Genomic DNA, 17,670 nt, shown 5'->3' with positions numbered 1-17,670 from the left:
GCTCTTTCAATAAAGAAATAATATAAATAACAAGGCACGCACTGCTGGCACACAAGTAGGCCATAGCCATACATGGCCATGAGTGCACAAGACGTAAGTTGGCACCTCGACAGAGTGCAGTCTAGTTGGGGTTAATGGCCGCTGGCATCCTTAATTGTTGCATTACTGTGCCCTTCTGTTTATCCGAGAGCCAATTAAATAGGATGTATTATTTAATGCACTGCTCCCCAGTCTTAGCCTTGTTGTGATGACCTCTCTCCTGCTTCCCATACATCTCCTGTTCTCACCCACTTTTCTTTGAATTTGATGAAGATGCCCTCCTCTATCCTCCATCCCGACTTTAGTGACATTCTCCTATCACTTTCTTCCATATCATGTTTCTAATCCCAGACTTCACTTTCTTCCATATCATGTTTCTAATCCCAGACGTCCTAGTAACAAATGCAATCAAAATTGCAACTTGTCGATATCAATTTGGTGTCTCCCCAGGACCCACACATACAAAAATACATCATGACTTAAGCCTGATTTAAAACTAGATTTCAAACCTTTACTTATTAGTGTGGTTGCTATAGGCAACACACTATTGTATTCGGTCCTGTGTTTTGTAAACTTTCGGAGTAATGTTACTCGGGTTGGGCAGCTTATCCGGGTTTGGTCATGCTTCACTTGACATCAAAATATCTAATATAAATGGTAAGACGGAATTCATTTCCCAGCGGAATCACAGCAACAACACTTGCAGTTTCCCAAAATTGCATCTTTCTAGTTATTACCAGTTTGCAAAGCTTCCAGGGTTTTCCCATAGGCTGACGTAAACACAGACAGAGAGACAGACAGATACGCCACATACAGAATCACCCAACGCAGTATGCAAACGAACATCTTCCAGACCTCAGGAGTTCGTCTGAGGCAGCTGCCATCCAGCACAGTGGTAGTCTAGTAGGTGTGTTGTTGTACTAATTTGGGCGTTGATGTCACCAAGTACATCCATAGGCTCTTGAGCTCTCCATATATAGAATCACTGTGTTATGTTTACATCATCGGTTTAAATTCACATTTCCAGATCTTTGACTGTCATTCGATATAGGCGTAGGAGAGTACCATCATGGAGAGCATGATGTTTGACAATCGACCATCGTTCTTTCGACCGCAGAGGATGGGAGACAAATCAAAGAAGAAAGACCACAAGCAGATCCAGCGCGCAAAACAGTTGTTTAAGTTCCGCGCAGATAATTTTAAAAATATTTATGGGAAGACTCTCAACCGCCCGGTGGAACAGAATCCAACTCTAATCCGCGGTGTCAAGGGGAGTGACGAGCTCAGTGAAGAGCAGAAGAAGATCTTAGCAGCTGGCCAGACAGAGAGTGAGACTCTCTTAGATCGACAAGCCAAGAGTCCGCAAGAGAGGGCTGGTGACATGTCAGCAGTTGGGCGGGACCGAGGAACAATGGGACAGTACCCAGGAATAGGCGGACACTCCCCATACAAGAGTGAGTATCCGAAGTCTCCGAAGAAGAAACTCAAGGAGGAATCTGTCTCACCTCAGCAGACAGCACAGAAACCGGGGTTGAATGAGCTAAGGATAGAAAATCAGACTTTGTCTCAGGAGCTACAGGTCGCTCAAATGACGGTAGCACAGATCAACCAGATCGTCTTTCAAAACAGCCAACTGAAAGAGGAGAAACGTGCGATGCAAGCCATGAAGGACACACTGACCACCGAAATGGACAATTTCACGAAAATGAAAGAGTCACTCGTCTCGAACCATAAAGACTTGGAAGAAAAATGCAAGGAACTTGTGGGCACTGAGGCTAAGAAAGAGAAAGAGAAGGTCCGCAAGAACATAGATGCCTTGCAGGAAATTATATCCTCCATGGGTTCCGATCAAAAGCGCCTCAGGAAAGGTTTCCAGGCTCACTTCAAGGAGTTGGCCAGTGAGTTCCAGGACATCCGGAATGAGATGGAAGTGAACGACAAGTTGATCCAGGAGAGACAGAAACAGTTCAGAGAAAATCAGACGTTGGCGCTGAAGTTTAACACACTAGTCCAGAAGATCATAGACATGGAGGAAACGCTGAAAGCCACAAGGGACAAGTTCCAACAAGTGCAAAGCTCCCTGGTCTCCAACCAAAAGGCCTTGACGGAAACTGCAGAGGAGACAGAGAAGCTGGAGCGTGAACGGGACAGCATGAAGGGAGAATGGTCCTCCCAGGAGCAGCTTTGGGGAATTGAGAAGTACGCCATGGCAGAGGGCTTTAGGACCCTGATGGGATCAAAAGACGGGAACTGGATGAAGGAGAGAGAGGACCTGTTTGCAGAGAAGAAGGCGATCACAGAAAACCTTTTCACAGTGCAGAACAGGGGCGAAGATCTAGAAGACGAGCTGACCGCTACAAAGACCACGCTGCAGGAGGAGCTTAAGGTGCTCAGGGAAACGGAAAGGAATCTGGAGAAATGTGCGGCCGAGAATGCAAAACTGAAGGACGAAGCGGCCGAAAAGGCAGAGGCAATAGACAAGTGCAAGAATAACATGAAAGTGAAAGACAAGGAAATAAGGGTTCTGAAGGACGAGGTGATACAACTGACCAACGAGGTGGACAGGCTGCTGGACAGTAAGAAGAAGAGGATAACCTTGAAGGGAGTTATCAAGAAGGCTCTTCAGAGAACTGTCACTGACCTCATCAATAGACCTACATAGGATTATGTAGGATGATTTGACACGGTAGGACAGTGGTTCACAACCTTCTCGGGATCAGGGCCCACTATAAAATCTTGAATGTACAGATGGGCCAGATGTGCCTTTTCCGAGAACGTTTATGTCAATCAATCATCAATCAATTGAGTTGCGGCTTAGATCAGTGTAACGTAGTATACTTTAGGTTTCCATTTATGCCCAACTGCACTATAATACTATAGCACCTGTACTATAGTACTTTATTATTAGTGTCGTTGCTATAGGCAACAAGCTATTGTTTTAGGCCTGACATTTTTTTCCCAGGAAAGTGCACCTGCTTTTTGTTAACCTTTTTACACAATAGAACAGTGAACTTTTGGTCATTCTTCACACACACACACACACACACACACACACACACACACGTCTGGAACTAATCCTTTACGTTTGGTGAGGTTTAATGATGAGGATTTGTCAAGCTTCACATGACTATAAATATATGGGTAAGGCATAAACGAGTAAGGACTGGTAAGGACTAGTCTAATATAAATGGTAAGATGGATTTCAGTTCCCAGTGTGGTTGCCTATAGGGCAGGGGTTTTCAAAGTGGGTGACGGGGCACCCTGGGGTGCCGCGACGGCAGTCCAGGGGTGCCGTGAGATCATTTGATAATATTTGGAATTCATTTGGACACTTGAAAACATATTTAGTATAATTTTAAACTTGAAGTACAAAGTTATTTTCAGTCAGTTCTAACCAAAATGGCCATTATCTCAACGTTTTCCTCGCAACATAATCACTAAAATATCGTCACTGTCGGGCAGAAAACTTGTATCTCCAAGTTTCAAATGTGTACGTCTTTTGGTAAAGCAAAGCCCTGCTTCATCATACAGGACTGTCGCACAAAACTAGTGAAAACAGCCGATCTACAAGTAGATCTGCTGTTTTCACTAGTTTAGTACATTTTATAGATGATAAATACAAAACAAACGGTTTTGGACATACAAGGTTTCCACCTGACAACGACGATATGCTATAAATATAAGATGCTGGGAGTGAAAATTATAATGTAGGGGTGCCTCGGATTAAAAAAATATTCATGGGGTGCCCTGAGACAAAAAGGTTTGGGAACCCCTGGCCTATAGGGCAATACACTGTTGTTCTGTTCCAACTTTGGGAGGAACTTTTAGCCAATGAGGAAGCAGCATTCTCTGTGACGTCACCTTTATGCAGCTTTTTCCTCATTGGCTAAAACATCATAGTAGTGAATTCATTTCCCCCATTGATTCTGGGTATTAAGAAAAGCGCTAAATCAGTTTGTATTATTACTTGCGACAGCAGAGTGCGCAAGTACTGTGCTGTGATTTTTGTATGTGGCATAATCCAACGGTAAAACCGTTGTATGTGGTGTAAATGAACCCTTAGATCAGTGGTTCTCAACCTGTGGATCGGTACCCCAGGGGAGTCCCCAAATTATTTTGGGGGGGTCCCCAGATGATTAACTTAAATGTGAAATATTGTTTTCTCACTGAACAGTAAACAACCCAACAAAAGGACTTTTAAATTACATCTGAAATGACAAATTATACATTGGTCAAATTGCCAAATATTAGAGGCTGAAATTGTGAAAATAATTGCGAGGCATTGTGAGCATGTAGATCTGAGAACCGTGTTATACTGACTGTAATGCCTCAACCCCTTAGTGCTCGTCAGGGTGGGGGGTCCCCAGTTAAAATATGATTATTTTGGGTGAGAGGTTACAACTCATCAAATGGGGGTCCGTGGCTCAAATGCTGAATAGATAAATAATGGACCTTGATATGAAAGAGGTTGAAAACCACTGCTGTAGGACAGTAGGACTATAGGATGATGATTTGTGGGCACTCGACAGATGGCTGGTCGAGTGCTGCATGTGTATTCTAATGATCAGTCGATCAATCGTTTGAGTTTCTTAGATCAGTGAAATGTTGTATACTTTAAGTTCCCATTTATCATTATTATTAGTGTGGTTGCGATATAGATAGATAGATAGATAGATAGATAGATAGATAGAAGTAGAAAAAATAAAGAAACAAGAGAGGGTGACGCAGCAAGACGCACAAGAGCACCCTCCCTGGAAGGTCCTTAGAGGTCAGAGTCAGTGAAACTAAAGTTCCAGTACTACCGTCCTAGGTTAGGAAGGTAGTCCTCTTCAAACGTTGTACAGCTTGAGAGCAGCCGGTGCAAAAGACTTTCCTAGTCTCTCGCATCTCCGTCCTGGGTAGGCAAAACGGTCATTTCCTATCTTACTCCATATCTTGCTATGTAGTTGTGCTGGTGCCATTGTACTAATTTGGACGATGATGTCACCAAGTACGTCCATAAGCTCTTGAGCTCTCCATATAAGCACGAGTGTGTTATGTTTGCATCATCACTTTCACTCTAATTGTCGTGCTCGTCATGGTAGCGGCGGCACTGTGGACGTCAAGACCATGTGGCAATTTGTGTTGAGTTTTGGATGATGCTTTTGTGTGACGCTGTAGTATGGTCAAGTAGGATGTTCATTTACTAAAAAATAACACGCGCACGCGCGCACGCAGGCACGCACGCACGCACGCACGCACGCACGCACGCACGCACGCACGCACGCACGCACGCACGCACGCACGCACGCACGCACGCACGCACGCACGCACGCACGCACGCACGCACGCACGCACGCACACACACACACACACACACACACACACACACACACACACACACACACACACACACACACACACACACACACACACACACAATGTTAAAATTTGCTGATAAAAGGATTTTACCAAACTACAGCAATGTACATGAGGCTGATTCATAAACTGTGGAGTGTGTTCCTTCACCTACTGATAGTGTACACAAACAGTAATGCTGATCGGTGCAGTAATTTGCAAGATTACCTCTCTCTCTCTCTCTCACTCTCACACACACTCACACACTCACACACACACACACACACACACACGCACACACGCACACACGCACACACGCACACACACACACACACACACACACACACACACACACACACACACACACAGGGGCGGGAAACATAATCTCCGGCCCTGGCCTTCAGGTATAGGAGGAGATAATAAATAAATGAATACATAAATGAATAAATGATGATGAGCATGTAATGGAGCATAGAAGAGAATCAGCAAAAAAAAATTAAACTGATGATGGTGATGATGATGATGTAAGTTCTTAAGCTGTGGTTCGGGGACCACTGAGGCTAATAACTGGGGGTCCTTGGAATAAAATAGTTTGAATATCACTGGACTAAAACCACATGAACCCCAATCTACACTTTCAATTCACCCTTTGTCAAGTCCCGCCCGTTGTCCCGCCCCTCTTCACACCCATTGGTTGCTGTGTCTTGGTGCGACATTCGGTGGGACACTCCATCCACTACCATTTTAATTCAGTTGCTTCGTATCGTTATTCTGTGTGTTCAATTCTAATTTCAAACTTGGTTTCAGTAAAATGGAGCCTCTCAGTGACAGTATAGTGACTCAGCGTGTTTTTAAATGTTTTTAAATTAAAAATTATGTTTTAGCAAATTCAAGGCGGGACAAGGCAGATGGAGCCTGCTGGTTGGTCAGTCAGGGACCAACCAGAAGGCTAACAAAGGGTGAATTGTCAGTGTACAAATGGAACTATTTGTACACTCTACAGAGTTACAAGCCCGTAAAGAGTCCATTTGGACCCCTGGTGGTCCCCGAACCTGATGTTGTGAACCAGTGATGATGATAATGATGATAATGATGGCGTTTGCGATTACTGATGATTCCGATTCTGACAGGTTTGAGAGGCTCCTTGTCCAGACTCCAGCTAGACTACGTGGACATCGTATTCGCCAACAGAAACGACGTCAACAGTCCTATGGAAGGTCAGTGAGTTTACTTTCATTATTCCATTATTCCGTTAATATCACACAGTAGAATCCTCAATGTTAAGCCTGAAAAGGTTGAGAACCACTGATCTACAGTAGGACGTAAATCAGGGGTTCTCATGTCAAGGATCTGAAAAGTATTGTGTGACAGGGACCTTATCACCCAGTCTATGATAAAAAACTTGTTAACCCATTTAGAACGGGTATTATTACACATTATTGTGTATCATTATTTTATGCTTTAACTATTGAAAAATAGCAGATATACAAGCTCACAGCGCGGCACAGAGTGCTGTGCTGCGAGCTTGTAGATCTGCTATTTTTGAAAAATCGTGAAAATTAGAATTTTGACTCGATTCTCTAAGTGTCTTTTGAATCCTTCTTAGGTTTTTTGAAAAACCTATGTTTCTATGTCAGCAAACTGGCCAGCCATCGTCAAAGAAAAGTCCTTTTCACTTAACTGGAGCTCAGTTAGTCTGTTCTTGAGAGACTACTACTATGTCAGTGGTTCTCAAACATTTTCATGTGAAGGACCACCTAAATGATATTTATTTGGCCACGGACCCCCATCTCAAAATATTTAGTTCCAGGGACCACCCAAATATTCAAAGATTTGCACGCATTTTCACGACTTAAAAAAAAATAGCAGATCTACAAGCTCGCAGCGCGGCACTCGGTGCCGCGCTGTGAGCTTGTATATCTGCTATTTTTCACTGGTTAAAGCATTCAATAATTCTAGGCCTAAAAAATATGTGGTGTGATTTTCAGAGGTGGTGCGGGCCATGACGTTCGTCATCAACCAGGGTATGGCCATGTACTGGGGGACGTCCCGCTGGAGCGCCATGGAGATCATGGTGAGTGGGAGCATCCATCATCGACATTCACACCTCCTACAATGCAACCACAGTCCATTTAGACCCTCCAGAGCAGGGGTAGTCAACCTTAGGCACGGGTGCCAACATTGGCAACGGGGAGGGTGATCACCGGCACACTGGCAGAAGTGTGAAAGAGAGGATTTTTATTTTAAAAACATTTTTTTTTAAACGTGGTCAATTAAATAAAGTTAGCTCATTTATAGCAAATTACATCTTGCACAAAATTCTACATTCATTAAAACTCTGAACTCTGACTGGGGAGGGCGTCAGGGGGATTGATGGGTTATTGCTTTGGGTCTAATGATCATTATAACAATGTCCTGCCAATCTATGTCAAAATATGTGTTATTAACTTTTTTTAAACGTGGTCACTGGTCAATTAAATGAAGTTAGCTAATTTATAGCAAATAACATCTTGCACAAAATTCTACATCATTAAAACTCTGACTGGCGTAAGGAGTCGGGGAGATAGATGGATTATTGCTCTGGGTCTAATGATCGTTATAAGAATGTCCGGCCAATCAAAATATGTCAACATTTTTGTCATTAAAATTTATGTTGACATGGCACTAGAAAATAAAAACATGGCACTTCATTTCAAAAAGGTTGCGATCCCTGCTCCAGAGAAACATGAGCAAAAATCCTTGATTATGCAGACTAAAATCATTGATTTTGCAATGTAATATGCAAGGTTTATTGTGATTTTATGTGGTGAAATTGCGTAAAGTTGCGAAATATGTGAAAAGTAGGGAAATAATGTGACGTGCAAAATAGGCTGAAAATTATGCAGGGTTTATGTGATTTTATGCGGTGAAATAGTTCCGAAATATGGAAATGTGCGATTATGCTGCCTTTTTGAAAATAATGTGACCCTCGGATAATCTGTGGCATTTGGCTGATCATGCGGGAAATTATGCAATCGCATAATCGCTTTTTTTTTTTGGAGGGTCTATCCATTACATAGGCTACACTCCTACACATAGTGTAGTCAGTGTAGTGCAAAGTAACTTATAATATTATAAAACATACTGTACATTAACCACTTTAACCCTATTTTATACGTAGGCCATTTGAAAATAGCAGATCTTCAAGCTCAACGCCACACATCGCGACACGTTGTGAGCCTGTAGATCTGCTATTTTCAAACATTTTGTACTACTGTACATTTTGAGACCAATACTTTAGTACTTTTACTCAAGTACATTTTGAATTCCGGACTTTTACTTGTATTTCTACATTTCAGTATTGATACTTTTACTTAAAGAATGTGAGTATTTTTTCCACCACTGAGTGTAGTTGGCACAAGGTAAAAAAAAAGATCTGACAACCAGATTAAAGCCGCCCTGCCAGACCAAAGTGGTTTGTTCCATAGTCTTGGCGGAACATTAGCCAAAAGTAGCAGATCTACAAGCTTCGGCTATACTGTGGGTGACACAATATGACTCGTTGTGAGCTTCTATATCGGCTGTCTTTGGCGAAGAAATGTGGTGTTTGTACGTCTCTAGAGGGCGTGATGAATAAACGATACCAAAAAAAAGCATAAAAACTATTCATATAAAGTATAGTTTTGCATGAGCTATTCATTAATGTTGGTGTAATTCAAAAGGTCAGAAAAACAGATGTTGTTCTGAATTAAAATTGCATCGCTTTAACGCTGTGTAAAATTCCCGTTCTATGATGCCATCATTACACAAACAAGAATTCTAATTAATGGCACAGAAAAAGGCCCCCACCCCCGAAGTGTAAGGAGCTTCAGAGTTCTCATTAGCGGGGCTCAAAATCAAAGACATAAATAAGACAATTTAGGGAAAATCAGAACATTATTATTATTAGAAGCAGAATTGCAGGAGAAGGGTACGATCATGTAGAACCACTGAAGGACGCATTAGAGACAACAGCAACCATTATGGTTAAAACAATCTGCAGAGTTCATCCCTGCAATCTGGCTATATTAAAGGAAAAATATGCAAGCTTGTGTGTACACAAAAACATTCCCCCCTCCCCCTCCCCTCTATGACAGGCATCAAACAGGTAGTTGTCTTTGATGCTTTCATTGATTAGAGAGATCACTAATGAGGACTTGACACTTTTATGGCCCAATCAATTACCTCAGTGCACAACCCCTTTGAAGTTCAAAGGGAGCAATTAAGAGCTTTGCCTGACCTCCCCCTGACAAAAACGTCCCTCCACTGTTTCTGTTGACATTTAATGTCAACATAAAGAGTGGAACAGAACAGAAATACAGCCAGGGGATGTGTCTTTCTGCAAGGAAACACCCCAGCACAATAATATAGTTACTGATGAAGGGAAATTACTGCTAAAAATGTATCCACAAGTTTCCGCGGGAGTTTACTGGAGACTATCAGGACCAAACTTCCGGGTTTAACAGCAGACATACAAGCTCACGTCGCGTCGCAGATGCAACCCGTTGTGAGCTTGTAAATCGGCGGCGGAACCTCGATGCAGACGTTTGCGCAATGCACTATGGGGCGTTGGAAACTCGTGGATACATATATATTTTTTTTAATAGTCTTAAAGTTACCTATAATTCCTTTAACTCACCGACTCGGTTAAAATGCTTTGTAATGTGTGTGCACTGCGCAGGATGCATGAAACCACGTAATTCTGAAAAGTTTTGTGCGGGGGATTGGGGACATAGTTGTTCTTCTTCTCGCATCTCCTACGAAAATATAGTTTTCAGCACACAGTATATAAATCAAGTATATTACGTACCGTATATTACAAAGTATAAAACTCCTCTTGTCTTTGAAAATGTCAGTGAAGCCATAATAATATTTAATCTCTTTTCAGGACTCAAATTCAAAAGCATCAAAAGTAGCAGATCTGCAAGCCAAAACGTCACGTGTCAAGCTACTTTTGATGCTTTTGTGCAGCGCTGTAGCGTGTATGATCAAGTAGGGGCGTTAATTTACAACAAAAACCATAAAACGCTAAAATAAGGAGATGAATGTTTTCTGCCAGACAGCGACGATGAGTGTGCCATATACAACAAAGTATAACTCAAGTGTGAGTACCGTATATGACAACGTATAACTCAAGCACAATATAACTCCTCTTGTCTTTGAAGAATTCCGTGGAGCCATACTAATAATATCCCATTTAGAATGGGTACACATTATTGTGTATCATTATCATGCTTTAACTATTGAAAAATAGCAGATATACAAGCTCACAGCGAGCTTGTAGATCTGCTATTTTAGAAAAATTGTGAAAATTGGCATTTTGACCCGATTCTATAAGTGTCTTTTGAATCCTTCTAAGATTTTTTGAAAAACCTATGTTTCTATGTCAGCAATCGGGCCAGCCATCGTCAAAGAAAAGCTCCTTTTCACTTAACTGGAGCTCAGTTAGTTTGTTCTTGAGAGACTACTATGTCAGTGGTGCTCAAACCTTTTCATGTGAAGGACCCCCAAAATGATATGTATTTGGCCACGGACCCGCATCTCAAAATATTTAGTTCCAGGGACCACCCCAGAAGCAAAATTTTAGTTACAAACATTCGCTTTGAAAATACATATAGTCAAAGATTTGCCCACATTTTCACGACTTTTTCAAAAATAGCAGATCTACAAGCTCGCAGCGCGGCACTCGGTGCCGCGCTGTGAGCTTGTATATCTGCTATTTTTCACTGGTTAAAGCATTCAATAATTCTAGGCCTAAATGGGATATTTACAGTGTGTAAAGACAAGGCCCGTGCAGCGAGCCAGATCTCTTGGCCCGGTGGTGGACGTACAGTAACGTGAGAGAGAGAAGGCGCTGGCAGGCGGCGAGCGCGGCTTGGCCCGCCGGCCGACCCGCTGGCTCACACCGTGTCATTACTGTCTCACAGCGCTGACACGGAGCTGATGGATGGAGTATGAATGCCCTCAGAGCTCTGAGCCGCGAGCCAGGGGCTTGTCTTACACAATATATCCTACGCTGTGCTGTGCACTTCTAAAGGCCAGCAGTGAGTCCAGCGAAATGAGGAGCAGTTTAAACACTTAAACACCTATTTAAAGCGGCACGATATAGTAAAATGCCTGTATGCATAGGGCTGTCACAATTATGACATTTTACATGACGATTAATTGTCACTCAAATAATTGCGATTGACGATTTAATTGTGCATTTGTCGTTGACAATTACATTTCTGTTTGGCTTTTAGGCTTTGAAGTTGCACATGGCAATCATGACACATAACCTAAATATACAAAGAAATTACTGACATGTTTGAAAATGTTATACTTACCAGTAAGACTCCCTAATCGGGAGATAAGCGACCGTAGGTCACATGTATACACAAAGAGTAGGGAGCAGTGTCCCCAAAAAATGTGGAGGGATCCATGTTGATGACATGAGTGTAGACATACTGTGTAGCGAGTTTCGTGATAATAGGGGCAAAATTGTAGGAGCAGTGTCCAAAAATGTGTTTTGCAAGAATCGGCCTCATGGTGGCGCTAGAAGAGGGCCATGTGAGAAATGAGGGGTGGGGTCTCCGCGCCGCCGAGGCGGACGAATAGGTACCGGCCCGGCTCTCCCGGTCGCTCCTAGCCCGAGTTACGGCATTGTATGTGCGCTGCAGTGGCAGGGGGTCCTCCACTGGGGGCGCCACCACTTTTGCATCCGTTCTGGAGCACCAGGAGTCGGTGGTCCCCGGGAATTCCCCGTGAGCAGCACCGTTGGGGTGGTCATTTGGTCATTTTTGCACATTTGGTCATTTTTTACATCTGGGGGTCCCCAGGTCCCTGGGGCTCCGGGGGTCCCTCCGGGGGTCCCTCCGGGGGTCCGGGGGTCCCTGGGGGTCCCTGGGGCTCCGGGGGTCCTTGGAGGTTGTAGTTTGGCAGGCAAGGAGTGTGTGTGTGTAAAATCTGGCATGGATCGGGTCAACGGGTGCGGAGATATAAGCAGGGAAAAAGTGTGACGTGTGACGTGTGAGCACATTTGGTCATTTTTTACATCTGGGGGTCCCCCAGGGACCTGGGGGTCCCTGGGGCTCCGGGGGTCCTTGGAGGTTGTAGTTTGGCAGTCAAGGAGTGTGTGTGCAAAATCTGGCATGGATCGGGGCAACGGTTGTGGAGATATGAGCAGGGCAAAAGTGTGACGGACTCACTGACTGACGCACGGACAGCCGGTGGAGCTTTTGATAGTAAATGCGACCTACGGTCACAAAAAAAGAACATTGATAGTGGAAATCTACAAGCCGATCTACAAGCTCACAACGTGTCGCATCGCGGTGCGTTGTGAGATTGTAGATCTGCTATTTCCACTACTTTTTGAAAGTGTTTGTAACTATATTAACATTTCTCAACATGGAAACGATTATGACGATTATGCAATTATGCGATTATGTAATAATTGTGACAGCCCCATGTATGCATAATAATAATAATACATACATTTTACGCTTTTCTGAGTAGTCCAAGTCAAATAACTTAGGAAAAACTAGCTATAAAAGTAAAGGTAAAAAAAAAAAGGGGGGGGGGGGGGGGGATTAGGATTATTATCCTATAATAGGGTAGGTAGATCAGGGGTGGGCAACTTTGATGATAGAGAGGGCCACTACATTTTCACACTCACTCCAGAGGGCCACAATGCATATACATAGCAAAAATAGCCGATCTACAAGATTTTTGAGCTTGTAGTTCGGCTATTTTTGCTATTTTTGAATGGGAATCCTGAAAAGTAACTTTTTTCTTCTTTTTTCAAAAAAATTCAAATGCATTTATATGTTCTTATGTTATTATGAACTTAATACAAATACATTGGACATATAAAAATACAATAACATTTTAATGCTAGTCATTTAGCTATATAGACTGATTTTTCCATGTTTGGAATTGTAACAGCTGAAATCAAATCAATCAATCAATAATAATCAGTACTCCAATATCAACCTGTGGGCTGCATTAAGTGAAGGTGAGGGCCGCATGTGGCCCCCGGGCCGCCAGTTAGATTATGTTAATACAATATAATTTGTACAACTTCTATTGAGACATTTAGGATTGTTTAGATAAAATAAATGTACCCCCATTGATAACAAATGCATTTGGTCACCATCCGGAATCAATAGGGGTACATTTACTACTATCGATTTTTTTTGTTTGTTTGTTTTAGGAATGCGACAAATACAAAAGATATATATATATTATTGAACTCAAGTCTCCATGGCGCGAGTAATCGATAGAGAAAAAGTCATTTTGGGAGTGAACTACTCTTTTAAGTATTTTAGTATGAGATGCAATGCAACAACAACAGTTCATAAATAAATAATGCATTTGGGGGCTCCGGCACAAATGGAAAGCACTGTTTACAGAAGAACATTAAGGGTCATCACCTAGACAGAGTGGATGATGCTCGCATCGTTATGGTTTTACATTAGTTATCATTATCGTTATGGTTATCATCATGATCATATTCTTGGTGGGAGAACGGCCCTTAAGAGTCTCTTTACACCCCGGGCAGAACAGAGTGCTTTGAAGTGCTCGACACCAGGGGCGTCACAAGGGGGGGTAAGTGGGACTGAGTTACCAGGGCCCAAGGTGGAGGGACCTTAATTATTTTATACTTTAGCTATTGAAAAATAGCAGATCTACAAGCTCACAGCACGGCACCGAGTGCCGCGCTGCGAGCTTGTAGATCTGCTATTTTTGAAAAGTCGTGAAAATGTGTGCAAATCTTTGGATATTATGTATTTTTAAAGCGAATGTTTGTAACTAAAATTTTGCTTCTGGGGGGGTCCCTGGAACTAAATATTTTGAGATGGGGGTCCGTGGCCAAATAAATATCAGTTTGGGGGTCCTTCACGTGAAAAAGTTTGAGAACCACTGACATAGTAGTCTCTCAAGAACAGGCTAACTGAGCTCCAGTGAAGTGAAAAGGGCCTTTTCTTTGACGATGGCTGGCCAGATTGCTGACATAGAAACATAGGTTTTTCAAAAAATCTTAGGTGGTTTCAAAAGACACTTATAGAATCGGGTCAAAATTCTAAATGTCACGATTTTTCAAAAATGGCAGATCTTCAAGCTCGCAGCGCGGCACTCGGTGCCACACTGTGAGCTTGTATATCTGCTATTTTTTAATAGTTAAAGCAAGTGCTCGACACAGCCGTCCTCACAGCCTCCTTGCGTTCTCCCACAAGTGCCTGGGGCTCAAGGTGAAAAAGAAAAAGATGATTGATTTTCACTGTTGTTGTCGATAGTTTTGGGGGGGCTTTTCTTGTCTTTATTGACAGTCCAAAGTGGGTGTGACACAAGTCCAAGGGATGCCTCAGATTTCTTTGATCATATTTGATCACTTCAGTTTAACCACTTAAACCCAACAAACCTTCCCAAAAAACAGCAGATCGGCTATTTTTGGTGTATTCCCACCAGAATAGGGTCGCTGTAACCTGATGCCACCATCTGGCGGAGTCAGGTTAGGGATGCTGGGGTTCAAGTGGTCAAACGTCAATTATAACGTCATTTTCAAGCTGTTGTAATGGAATCTAATCGCCAGTTTTCCTCTCGCCATACTGTATCTTAGGAGGAAAGGTTCACATATTTACTGTAAGTGCCATTGCGGTACGTAAATGAACAATGATAAGTAAGAAAAGTAGAAGATCTACAAGCTCAAAACGAGCTTGTGGATCTGCTACTTTTGATGCTGTGTAGTGTGACGCTCTAGTGTGATCAAGTAGGCAATTTAAAGAAGAAAAAAGCACCAAAAGTTAAATAATTAATGTAATTAAAATGTGCAGCTATAAGTTAATACGAATAGTGATGTAAATAGTGCAGTGAGAGTATAAAACAGACATCAACTGAACCATTCAATATATTACTGTAATATATTTCTTTGTAAATGAACACCATACTTGATCTGAGCTTGTAGATCTGCTACTTTTACTGTTTTTGAATATGATTCCTGAAAAGTATGTTTTTTTGGACATTATGATCGAGGTTTCCATGCATCGTTATGCATTATATCTGTGATGCTATTTTTAACCTCATGTGTCTGTTACTACTATAGTATTTTCACCTCCTCATGCCATAGCATTCTCTTCTAACCATGCACTGTGTATCTGCAGTATCTCTATTCATATCAGGAACAGCTGGAATATCTGACCTTGTGTTTCCTTGTTCTTTCTTTCTATCTCCACTCCTCTGCTCTCTCCTGAAAAGCACACACATATGGGAGCTTGTACGAAAACATCGTTTCACCTTCAGAATCAGAATCAGTTTTTTATCGGTACTTCCATGATACACACTAGGCATTCAAGGGCATTCAAGGGAGAAATAAATATGGTTCTCCAAAAACTCATGGTGCTTGTCATGTCATGTTTAAAACCAACAGACATGTTAAAAAGAAGAGGCAAAGGCATAAAAAAAACATTAAAAAGTAGAGAAGGAGAGAGAGAGAGAGAGAGAGAAAGAGAGAAAGAGCAGGTGGTAAAGAAAGTGCTGATTCATTCAAAGTGCTTTTTGATTGATTGATTGAAGAATTTATTAGAAGTTTGCAATAGAAAAAAGTACAGTTTCATGACAGTACAAATCACTGGTACAAGGTCAACTAAAAGGAGATCCTAGAAAGCCGAGGCTTATTTCCACAGGAACCACACTTTAAGTATCTCATATAACATTGAAAGACAGACGGATAGAACATAGTACTTTATCTAGGATAATATCAGTTTCAAAAGCATAACATCAAATACAAAGGCAGAAAAAAGAATAATAAAAAAAGGGGGGGGGGGGGGGGCATGGGGGCTTAGGCTTAGTCTATTTACAAGTCACGGGTAGCAGCTGTCTGAAGGTGACTTTTCATACCAATTTTGAAGGAGGCTAGGGATTTGCTCTCCTTTAGGGCTTGAGGAAGGGCGTTCCACATGTTGATGGTGTAGCAGGAGAACGAGTTAGAGCCTTGTTTAGTGTTAAATCTACGTTGATGATGATTAGTGGAGCTGCCTCTGGTGTTGTGGTCGTGAACATCCTTGACCTTTAAGAAGTAGTTTGTCAGGTACATGGGAATCTTGGAGGTGTAGTGTATCTTGTACACCAGGCCCATTGCAAGATGCTGTACTCTGTCAGCTACTTTGAGCCATCCCACGCTTTCGTGGTGATGATCGGTAAGGTGGGTCAGAGGAGGAAGACCAAGCACAACCCTAATTAGTTTGTTTTGGGCTGTTTGCGACACAGCATCCCCTGTGTCGCGGAAGTCATTTCTCTAAGGAGAATAACATTGGCTCATCTTAAAATCGTCTCATATAAGAATTGTGTTCCAAAAATAAACCAATTGTCTCTGCTATAATTGTCAGGGAGGTGGCTCTGTATCGTTTATGATAGTCAGTCACTCATATTTGATACAGTCTGTTTCTGGTCGAAAATGTAACTAATTCAGCTGCAGTAACATTAGCGTTTTCTTTCAAACCGCAGGGATCATTTGTTTATTTTTGGAACACCGTTCTTATTTTACATGATATTAAAAAACAGATGTGTAAATGACGTCAGACTGCAGTGATCTGTTCATCTCAAGAGGTAAAGCTGTGAGGTGACACTGGAAACTGTGGAAAGCTGCAAGGTGAAGTTCACAGATTATTAGCACCAAAGGTGACGTTTAGAGACCCTTATAAGCTCTTCCTCGTCAAGGTCGTCTGGAGGAAGATCTAAGACTTCTTCAGATGTCCCAGGTGCCTGCCTGGCCCCTTGTTGCAAATATCAGCACTAAAGGTCTTCACACACCGGCGCGCAGCGGCGAATATGCGAAAAGCTTATTTGCGAAGAATTCACTTTTTTTAAAGCCTTATAAAGTCAATACAAGCTTCCACTTTTTCGCGACGCTTCGCTAATTCGCTGCTGTGTAAAGACCTTTACTGTATAAACCACGGGCAGCATCATCCCTATATATTCTCTTCATCAATGAGCTTATTTGCAAGCTTGTAGATGAGCTATTTTAGGGGAGGAAGAAGTGTTCAAAGCCAACTCAGGTCTTGTTTACTAAGTCTAGAGCAGGGGTCATCAACAGGGGGTCCTCAGAGTTACTACAGGGAGACCGACTAATCTTTGTGTGGACCTTTTTCTTTTTTTTCCTTATTTTTTTTACATTAACCACACAACCCTATAGAATCCACAGAGCGCTGCACTTAATTGCAGTGTCGCGGTGCCAAGCGGAGCTGCTTACTTGACACCGCCGTTATGATTGCTTCTCTGTCGATTCGGCTATTTTGACCC

At 42.3% G+C, this 17,670-nt stretch overlaps 1 protein-coding gene across 1 annotated transcript in view; it reads left to right on the top strand.

Annotated features, from left to right (window-relative positions):
• The window catches only part of LOC308304864 (voltage-gated potassium channel subunit beta-3-like), a gene marked incomplete at both ends in the record, with an annotated part of 110,681 nt that overhangs the window by 74,612 nt on the left and 18,399 nt on the right, over positions 1 to 17,670 (top strand). The window contains 2 exons of the mRNA XM_080749492.1: positions 6,507 to 6,593; positions 7,365 to 7,450. Coding sequence (XP_080605618.1) covers positions 6,507 to 6,593; positions 7,365 to 7,450 — 173 coding nt within the window. The remainder of the gene's footprint in view (positions 1 to 6,506; positions 6,594 to 7,364; positions 7,451 to 17,670) is intronic.

This window comes from Nannobrachium achirus (assembly GCF_963921795.1).
Source record: "Nannobrachium achirus genome assembly, chromosome: 19".
NCBI lineage: Eukaryota > Metazoa > Chordata > Actinopteri > Myctophiformes > Myctophidae > Nannobrachium > Nannobrachium achirus.
This window is presented reverse-complemented; position numbering and strand designations above follow the sequence as displayed.